The sequence below is a fragment of the Nicotiana tomentosiformis genome, chromosome 3, assembly GCF_000390325.3.
Source record: "Nicotiana tomentosiformis chromosome 3, ASM39032v3, whole genome shotgun sequence".
NCBI lineage: Eukaryota > Viridiplantae > Streptophyta > Magnoliopsida > Solanales > Solanaceae > Nicotiana > Nicotiana tomentosiformis.
Window position 1 is genome coordinate 22,598,271 of NC_090814.1, and position 10,936 is coordinate 22,609,206.

At 40.4% G+C, this 10,936-nt stretch overlaps 1 protein-coding gene across 1 annotated transcript; it reads right to left on the reverse strand.

The window, feature by feature from the left end:
• Nucleotides 1–6,050: 6,050 nt before the first annotated feature.
• LOC104086969 (metacaspase-3-like) lies at nucleotides 6,051–9,579 on the reverse strand. The gene is made up of 5 exons (XM_009591335.4): nucleotides 8,939–9,579; nucleotides 7,976–8,306; nucleotides 7,757–7,877; nucleotides 6,647–6,805; nucleotides 6,051–6,330 (listed from the first exon to the last, which is right to left on the reverse strand). Exons 1-5 carry the CDS (start codon nucleotides 9,396–9,398, stop codon nucleotides 6,271–6,273), a joined length of 1,131 nt encoding a protein of 376 aa, XP_009589630.1. The 5' UTR covers nucleotides 9,399–9,579; the 3' UTR covers nucleotides 6,051–6,270.
• Between the last annotated feature and the right edge of the window lie 1,357 nt (nucleotides 9,580–10,936).

A 10,936-nucleotide genomic window follows, 5' to 3' on the forward strand; every position in this document is an offset into this window, starting at 1 on the left:
AAAGAATAGGAAGCATCCATCGGATCCTAAGAAATCGAGGACTCTACGTACGAAGGTCGCACGATTCACATTGACCGAAGATGTAACACTATATAGAAGGATGTTTGATGCACAATTGGCAATATGTTTGGGACCAGGAGATACCGACTACGTCCTACGAGAAATCCATGAGGGTGCCTGGGGAAATCATTCCGGTGCTGAATCATTGGTTCACAAAGTCATCAGAGCAGGATACTATTGGGACGATATAGAAAAGGATACAAAAGAGTTTGTTCGAAAGTGCGACAAATGTCAAAGGTATGCACCGATGATTCACCAATCCGGAGAGCAACTCCACTCAGTCTTATCCGTATGGCCATTCATGAAATGGGGAATGTATATCATCGTCCCTCTACCATCGGCCCCAAGTAAAGCTAAATTTATTTTGTTTATGACAGACTATTTCTCTAAATGGGTTGAAGCACAGGTTTTCGACAAAATTAGAGAGAAATAAATCATAGACTTCATCTAGGACCACATTATATGTCGATCCGGGATGCTTGCCAAGATCGTATGCGACAATGAAAAGCAAGTCGTCGGTAGCAAAGTGACAAAGTTTCTCAAAGATCACAAAATAAAAAGGATCATGTCGACGCTATATCATCCTAGTGGGAACGGGCAGGCCGAATCGACAAACAAGACCATCATTCAAAATCTAAAGAAAAGATTGAACGACGCTAAGGGAAAATAGAGAGAAATATTGCCCGAAGTCCTTTGGGCGTATCGAACAATGCCAAAATCCAGTGCGGGGGCAACACCGTTCTCTTTTGTATATGGAATCGAAGCTCTGATCCCGGTTAAAGTCGGGGAACCTAGCATTAGGTTTCGATATGCAACGGAAGAGTCAAATCACGAGGCTGTGAATACAAGCCTCGAATTGCTAGATGAAAAATGGGAAGCCGCCCTCGATCGAATGGCCACACAGAAATAGCGGATCGAAAGGTACTACAATCGAAGAGCCAATCTTCGACACTTTAAAATCAGGGACTTGGTTTTGAGGAAGGTCACCCTCAATACTCTAAACCCAAACGAAGGAAAATTTGGCTCGAACTGGGAGGGACCGTAGCAGGTCCTCGATATCATCGAAAATGGATCCGACAAACTTAGCACGATGAACGGCGAACAATTACCAAATAATTGAAACATATCACTTCTCAAACGATATTACTGCTAAGGTATGACCTTCTTTATTTTCATTTATATTTTATACTAACCATTTGCAGGTGTTTAATAAAAGACACCAAAGGATTCTTTAAACACAAAGTCCTTAGGTCTGAAAGCACTTGTGGCACTCTTTTTCCCTTAGATCGGTTTTCGTCCCAAATGGGTTTTTCCAGCGATGTTTTTAACGAGGGAACCATTGTTCGTGCTAACTTAGAGCAATTCAACAATATCCAAGGCTCCTTTACAATCAACCTCGAATACTAAGGGGCATCACCCTCGGATAGTTACAAGGAAAATACTTCGTGTCGACAGAGTCTCGATAGGTAAAGAACCAAACGGTCAAATAAACCGTGTCCATGTAGATTACTCGAGCCCTAATGGCACCAGATGTTCCATGCCTTAAAGAAATTTATACTTTACAATTTCATATTTATGATCTATTGTGAAAACTGGCTTAAGGGCCGATCACAACTAAAGTTCAAACAATTTACCCTATACTCGGGGACTGCCGTCCAAAAAATCGACATGATCGAATTACAAAACCTCAAAATCGTAAGACCTTAAAAAGGCAATACTCGATTTTATAGGCCACGGCCACGGCCACCCCACTCGGGGACTGACACTTCGAACGAGTTCGAAGTATAGCAGGGAAACAAGCCTAAGGGGCAAATCCCAAACTAAAGGCTACGGCCAAATTAACATGGTTCGGAGACATCTGAATTCCGTTATAAAATAGGCCTTCAAATATTCTCATAAACCGGTTAAAAAAGTCAACTCTCGGCTGAATTACTAAGGGTCTCAATAATATCGACCCTCAAAAACCCCTAAGGGGTATCGAATTATTCGAACTCTCGGACAATTTTGTGCTAAGGCATAACAAAGAAAGGATTTCGATAACGCCAATCCTCGAAAAACCTAATGGGTATAAATTTATCTCGTGCTAAGACATGATGAATTTTTATGATTAATATTTCAAGCCGAAAAGGGGGAAAAGCCATTATTTTGACACCATATCGGCCTAATTCAAGAGCCTAAGGGCCATTTTATTTTTTGAGTTCGAGAAATTGTCCTTACTCAACTAAAATCTAAGGGTCACTCTACTTCGCGTTCGAGCAAGTACTCACTCAATTTTAAAGACTACACTGGTCCGACTTTGGTCTAGTTGCCTAAAGTTCCAAACTTGTGAGCAATATCTCTATAAGGCATGAAGGCATAAATGAAATAGAATTTTCATGAGGCAGGAAATAGAATAAAGACAAGTCAAAGAGAAAAAAGATCTGTTATATATACGAAGATATTTACAAGGACCGATCAGGGTCCCGCACAAAAAATCAAAAAAGAAAAATCCTAAGATTCCTAGTTTTCCTCGGGGGCAGCTTATACTCTATCGAGGTCCTCCCCATTCTCGGACCCGCTCTTGCCGCCATCATCATCATCATCGTCGGAAGAGGCCAGTGCTCTAGCACCAGCTTGATGCTCTTTAGCCTTTATTATCTCGTCGGTAAGATCAAAACCTCGAGCATAGACATCTTCGAGGGTTTCCCTCCGAGATTGACATTTGGGGAGTTCATCCATTCAATATGCTCGCGTTTGAGCGGTCTCAGCTACCTCTCTCACTTGGACTTGAGCGGCTTCAGCATCGGCCCGATAAACGGCCACGATCGCCTCTACCTCGGCCTTTGCCTTTTCGGCTTCAGCTTTGGCTTTTGCAAGTTCGGAAGCCAACCGAGCCTCGAGCTCTTATATTTTTTAGGCTTTCCTGATCTGAGCTCTTCTCCTTCATGCCTGGAAGCTAACTTTCGACTGATGACAATTGCGCTCGAGCAGCCTCTTTTTCAGCAGCAAAGCGGTCCATACTTTCTTTCCATCCAAGGTCTCCTCATTCATCATGTTGACAACCTCGCAAAACTGCTCGATCTTCTCGACCTTGTAGCTGTGGGATTGAAATGTTAGCCACCGTTCCCGATTCGAGCCAATGAGCTTTTAAGATTTTCATTACCTGCTCGATCAGCTCGGTGTGATCTTGGTGAGCCTTGGCCAACTCAGCTAGGTCCTTGATCCCCTCTTCTTCTTGCCAACTGAGAAGTTTAAGGGCATTTCTCTCCTCCGTGAGCCCTCGGAGGTCAGCCTCACATCGGCTCAGTTCTGCTCGGGACTTTGAAAATGCCTCTGATGGAGTGCCACAGCCTATACGTAAAAAATAAAGGAAATTAGACAGGAAGAGAAGAAATAAACTAAGTATGATATCGACAAAGGGAGTTGAGACTCACCCGATTCAAGACTTGTTGAGCCTCATCAAGGAGACTCGATGCTTCACTCAGATCGGTAGCATCCTCTACCCCGATAAAGTAACCACGGAAGGGGTCCTCCCCTCCATGGGCCCCATCTACTTCGGGAGTCCTTGTAGCTTGGGCCTCCCAAATTGTCTCCTCGGAAAATGCAGGGAGAATCGGCGAGTCTCCAATATCTATTGCCCCAAGTGAGCCAATTGGGGCGTTCTCCTCGCTGCGAAGGGCCTCAGAGCCAGCCCCTTCGAGCATATCCATTTTTTGCTCATCTCAGCGGGAGGCATCTTCGATCTTCGACGACTCGGGGACTTTGCCCGAGCCCTTTTCCAAGACCCCCTCGGCTCGAGGCGGAATCTCCTCAACCACCACCGATTCAGTGGCAATTAGGGCCTCGATGGTTTTCTTCACTCGGGCCACCAGTTCCGAGCCATCGTCTTCATCTTCTTCTTCTTCCTCCCTTAGTCGTTGAATCACATCCACAGGCAGGGAAATTGTGTCTTTCTTCTGCTTATGAACCGGATTCTTCTTAGGCTTTGGATCCTCGGAGCTTGAGGTCCTTTTCCTCTTCTTATCCTTCGCCGGCTTCGAAACCAGGGTCGAAGTCTCCTCCTCACTAGACAGGGGCCTCATGACCGCATCCTTGCCCAGGTCTGTACATGAGAAAATTGAATAAGTAGAAAAATGGCATCTTAATCAAATCATCAAATACACAAAAAAGTGGGCTTACCATGATTCTTGGCCTCCCATCGGCCCTTTGCTAGGCGTGGATTAGGTCAGAAGTCCTCACTCGAATGAACCGGCCCATCCAGCCTCAATCCTTGTCCTCGTCTATGCTCGAGAACAACACTGTGATAGCTCGACGTTGGAGTTTTATTAACCCGCCTCGATAGAGGCAGGCTATACAATCTGATAAGGTGATCGAGGGTGAAAGGGAGCCCCTCGAGTTTGCTCACGAAGAATCAGAGCTAAATAACAATTCTCCAAAAAGAAGGATGTATTTGGCCTAGGGTTATTTGATATTGACGGCAAAAATCAATGATGACGGGGTCGAGGGGACCCAGCATGAAAGGGTACGTGTAAACACTTAGAAACCCTTCCACATGGGTGGTGATGTCTTCTTCGGGGGTCAGGATCACCACCTATTTGCCCTCCCAGTTGCAGTCTTTCTTTACCTGCATAAGGTATCCCTCACTTATTTAGCATATATACCTCGACATTGGTTGGCATCGACCAGGAATCGACGAGGCTTTATCGGTCTTGAAATCGGAGTTTAGCGCGCACCCCCCAGGAATGCATTCCTCAAGACGGGGTTCCACCGGTGTTTTTCCGCCGGCCGGTTGAGAAGATGAAGCAGCTTCTTTTTGTGATACCATTTTCGATGTTTTTGCCATTTTTGTGTGAGTTTGAAGAAGAGGAAGATAATAGGACTTGACGTTTGAGAAAGGATTAACAGCAAAACCTGAAGATTTGTAGAATGGAAGAACTTAAGAGATGTAAAAGCTTTGGTGATTAGAAGAAAGTGAAAATAAAGTTTGATTCAATGAGAAAGGGGTCTATTTATTGGCTTCACGGCGACGGTTCAAAGGCACTAGTGGCCGACCACCAACTAACACTCATTAATGACTTGGGGAACTGTACCGACGGGACATTTCGGTCACTCCCGTCGTTTATGTCACGAGGATGACGTCATGACATGTCGAGGTAGAAAATCGAAGGCGCGATTCATTTCTTGTCATTTTACTCTAAAAATCGAGGGGACTATCTGTATACGGTTAAAATCGGGACCACCTGATTTTACTATTTGACCGAGACCGAGAGGTTGCATCAAAGGACGGCCTCGTAACGGAACAGACTAAATCACGAGGATAATGTACCGAGTTCAGAATCGAGATACATGTTGGGATATAGGCTAGTAACGATCGAAGCCAAATGAAACAGACATCGAACAAGATCGAAGATAGCATAATAACATAAAGGCGAGATATCTATGACTGGTTGACGATCATGGTGTAAATCTCGGAACGAATCAAATCAGAAATGGTTAATTAGCTAATCATGGGATTTTCTTCTATAATTAGAATTATACCATAAGTGGAATTCATCTACTATTTAAAACGGGGTTCTAATCATTTGTAAGACACATTATTCACAGATATCAAAGCAATATAATTCACTTTTTCGTTTATACTATTGTTCATCCGCTTATTATAATTTAATTGTTCTTGCATCAACCAGTTCGAGGGTATTCAAACTCGAGGGCTGAGTTCCATTCTAACACTGGTTTGCTTTACTTTATAATTCATTTTTGTTATTAATCTTCATATTTATCAATTGGTATTAAGTGAAATCACGTGTCCTTAGAACCACACTATAGGTTTAATAGTTATCCAATTTTAAGGGTAAACAACGTACATCAACAAAATAAATCGGGCCTTGTGTGATCATGTTGAAAATCTTCTAAAGATCGACGGTTTTTTTATTATTATTCATTGAATCGACGGGGAAAGAGATCAAATCCATGAGATAAAGTGTGGTAACGTACACTTGGACCAGGCGATCTTCTACATCCAAATTTTCATCCAAAGGCTTATTGAGTAAACCAGAATCATTAATGAAGCATACATATGAAAACTATATGATTAAGTTCACTTGACAGTAAAGCTATATGAGTAAACCCCACAAGAGATTGAAGCTCGATTTATATATTGATTAGCCAAACATGGTACGAGAATTAGTTCATTTTATTTTTCAACAGCCAATGCAGTGTAGCTTTAACTTCCTATAGGGTGAGTAGCTTGGAGTGGATATCAAACCGTACAGAAGCGGATAGTTGAGGCTCCTGGGCAAAATCAGTAAAAACCATTAAAATAGATCAGCTTATGCAAAATATTCGAAAGGATAAAATTTATTTGGCATATATGTCAGTATCAACTATAACCTTCTGTTTTCTCGGTTAATAATGCTACCAACCAGCTACGTCTCCATCGGGCTCTTTCTATCCATTCCATTCTATGTAGGCTTTCTTGTTTAATTATGTTAAGTAGTTAAATGTTCACATAGCTATCACATTGAACCTCTTATTTATTAAGCCGGTAGAGTTATCAAGTAATATATGTTGCAAATTTAAGAATTAGAATAATCTCATAGAAGTGCACCTGAGATACATCTTTACTATTCAGGCCTATTCCTTTCTGTGTCTCGTGGATCTTCTTGTGCATTGATAGAAGCAAGCGTCCATAAGTCAATTTAGGCTCTTGCTCCATTGTTTTCACAAAACTATAAGTCAGTGCACCAGTTGGAAAACCTGTGAAAGCCTGCAGAAGTTATGTGTGTGTTACCAACTTTGATGCATAGATGTTAATGAAACTGAAAATGCTGATATAACTTTGAAGAGCTGACTGAAGCCCGAAGGATTAAAATATGACAGCCTCACTGTACTGTTGGATATATTCCAGTCAATTTGGAAAAGAATATGGAAATGAAGCAGTCAAGTTTACCGAGCCACAATAGCAAGAAAATGAATATCTTTAGCTCACCCAAAGAGTGCAACAAAACTCAGGCACACTCTTAACTTAAAAAGCGGACCAGGACCATTGGCCGCCGATTTTTGGCGTGTCAAAATAGATTGAGTCAATAATTGGGCGGGTCAAATAATACGCCCAAAAGTTATTTGGGCTAAGATGAGCTGAGTCACGATGGGCTCAAATTTGAGTCATAACCCAGATCGCCCAACTCTTATAAAGCTATACTTAATATGTGTTATTTTCTAATGAATTGTATAATTACTAAATAAGACTTTTTTTTTTTTTGTTATGGTCATATAAGTATAACATATAAAACAAAAAAAATTTATTTCTAAGATATTTTGGCAAAGTTATTCATGGATCAATTTGGGCTAAAAATAGCCCAACTTTAAAAGGGTTGAAATGTGCTTGGTCAAGACTCAACCTTGGGCGGGTCATTTGAGCTTGGGCCAAATTTGACAGACCTATCCAAGAGCTTTCCTCATATATAGTTATTTCGTCAAAGCGTTAAACAACCAAGATAAAGACTATATCTCCAGTATTTTTATTCTGTTTTTCTAATCCATGACCTAACAAATGATACGAGTATTCAGTTTGATGTAATGCGACCTAACAGTATATCATACTATATTAAGAATCCGTTTTAAATTGACTTAACAGAACAGAGCATTATATTTTTATTGTCAACGAACACCAATTGATTTAATATGGAACGGACCATATAACATGTATGAAACTTACAATGGTATCTCCAGAGCTCTGATGATCATCACAGGCGCTGATACATATTGCTATTCCCCCTCTGGTACCTTTATATGTGCTGTGTGGAGTGCGATGATCTTCCCACATATAGCTTCCTCCCCTAAATGAAAACTTAACCTTTGTTTAAAATCATATATATGTATATATTGATGAAGTTTTATTACGAAGATCCAAAATTCAAAAAGAGGGTTCTTTAACCTGTTTATTCTGCACATGAACTGCAAATCTAGAAAAGTTCCACTATGGCAAGCGTCAATTATAGCATGAAGTGTGGCACCACGAGGTAGAGGCCTTATAATGGTTTCGTTGATCTCATCATCTAGTATTCGTCCTTCTGTTTCGAAGTCAATAGGGCATAGTGATTCATCGTATCCATCAACTTCATCGCCGTCAAGGTCACGTACTCGTGAGCCATGGCCAGAGTAATGAAATACCAATGAATCACCTGGTTGGCAACTGTGAACAAGCCAACGCAGGGCTGCTCTAATATTGGCTTTGGTTGGGATTCTAAATATATCTTTCTCATTCTCTGTAATTTTACGTGTTACAAAAGATGAGAAGTAGAAGTAGGCACTTTAACTACTCAACTCAAATGAAACCTCACCTAACACTGTTTAAGACATAATTCTTTGAACTTGTATTTACTCTCTCTTGTCCCATATGTTGGTCATTAAGAAAATTTAATGTTATAGAAAAACAAGAAATCACATATTACTTTTTTTTTCAAAGCAAGAAGTCATGTATTACTTTTTTTACATCCACCCTTATTTTAAAAGTTAGATAATATGATCAGAGGTAGTAATAGTATTTCGTTTTTTGTAGAAAAAGAACCTAAAGTATCATGTCATGTGAGAGACAACTCAAGACCATAAAAATATTCCCTGCATTCAAGAACTCGTTTAATGGAATTCTTCTCAATCACAAAAAATGTTAAACTAGTTTTCTCCTAATTAGCAAGAAGATAACCTAATGAATGATGAAAAGTATGTAAGTGGTCTTTCCTTTTTTCCTTTACGTTATTCTTGAAAACAGAAATAGCCGAAAGGAATTTATCAGTCTTAACAAATTTTTTTCGACAAACATCTTGATTAGTGGAGCATCGCCTTCACTCTCAGAGTGAAAGATTAAAACAAGCATTTATATATGTCGAGTTTGTGATACCTGTAAGAATAATTACTGATGCATTGGGGAACCCCAACTTGTCGACCAAAAGATATCTCATGGCTAAAACGTCATTGATGCTACCTTTCAAACTCTTGTTATGCCCACGGTAGTTAGCTCCACATAGAACTGCTCGCTTCCGTCCATGCACTGCTGGTGGAGGCTGAGGTCGCATGACCTGTGGTGACCTGAACTGGAAGGACTGTGGCCTATAATTTCCATAACCAAATCCAGTTGTTAATTGACTTGGTTTGGCAGGATAAGCTGGTAGCCCTGTGTTCATTGCATTAATATTGTTACTGTACGGCCCGTTGGCATTGACTGTAGGGACACCATGCATATTATTTCTTGGTTGGAATTGTGTGGAACGTTGGCACCTTGGACAGTAAATGGCTTTTACTCCAATAGGAGCTGGCAGCTGCAGTCCACACTGCCTGCAGCTGTGCCTTCTGCTTTCCATTGTATGATCGTTGGAGGATAAATGATCAAGAAATTTGACTAGCCCTTTGAGGGGAATGGTATATCTACTTATTTGACTAACAGATCCCTCAATATATAGGACCGTTGAGGTATTGCACGATCTTTGGAAAAGATGCCTCACAAAATGAGAATACAAAGAGAATTTATAAGCTGTCCAACTCCCTCATCTTTAAACTTGAGTGACTTACAACCGAAAGGGGTTGACTCTTAATTAAAAGATATCTCACTAGTGAGAGTGGCGAGGAAGTGTAAATAACTGTCCAATACCTTTTATCTTCGACTAATATTGGTGTTGGGCTAAGTAAGTTTGTTTTGATGATTCATAAAGAAATACATGTATGAACCAGGTCCATACACAGTGTATATAGTGCACGGGCAGATTCAAGAACAAGGCATACACGTGAAGGGGATAAGCATAAATGGTTATATATGATATCCCCTAAACAAAAAGGTTGCATAATTGATAAGGAGCAGGACTCCTTACTTGAAGAGAACTCTATCCTAGGTAAGGGAGGAGTTAGAAGTTGAAGATAACTAGAACTCCACTTAATTCTTATTCTACTAACTATATATATATATATATATATATATATATATATATATATATATATCAGTTGTGCTCTCTTTTATAGTAGACGCACAAACGCATAAGTTAAGCAAGAATTATAAGCAAAATAGCAAGGCATTTTGCAAATAATTCCTATGTGTCTTAAGAGTGTGAAAATGGAGCTACATGTACGAGATAGAAGAACCAGTTCCATGTGTCTCACTTTTATTCTAGTTCAATTGTAGTATGGCTTTTGAGTTGTACCTTTCAGCTTTTATTAGAAGCATTTGTACTGAGTACTTTGAGTTGTATTGTTCAAATTAGAATTAACTTGAAGCAATCACAACAGCCTGTGACTGGTTGCACAAGGGTTAGAGGCAATCCTTAGGTTTACAAGAGTTTGTAAACATTGTTGTTTTGGCTCAGAGTTGTAGTGAAGTTTTGGGGAAAATCCTGCTGGTAGTAGGTCGTGGTTTTTTCACCTTTTGAGCCAGGTAGTTTTCACGTAAAAATACTTGTGTTCTTTATTTTATGCATTTATTATTCCGCTACTGTAGTGTAAGAAATTCGTAGAAGAACCAGGTCCTTCTATAATTTGTGCACGCGAAAAATTGGACATCACACAAATCACTCTCCTCACTCCTCCTCTTGTGTGGTATTGAAGTATAAAACATTAACTGGTATCAGAGCAGGTTATCCTTGAAGCGTCTAACACCTTAGGAGAAGATCAAGATGAGTGCACCACCTGAAAATTGGGAAGGGAAATCCATTGCAAGGCTACCACTCTTCAATGGCCAGTATTACCCTTGATGGAAGATTAGAATGAGAGATCATATACAGGCTGAGGACTACGAGCTATGGGACAAAATTACTGATAGTCCACTATCCACCTTGAAGAAAAATGCTGAAGGAGTAGATGTGCCAAAGACAAGAACTGATTGCAATGCTGAGGATTTGAAGAAGTGGGAAAA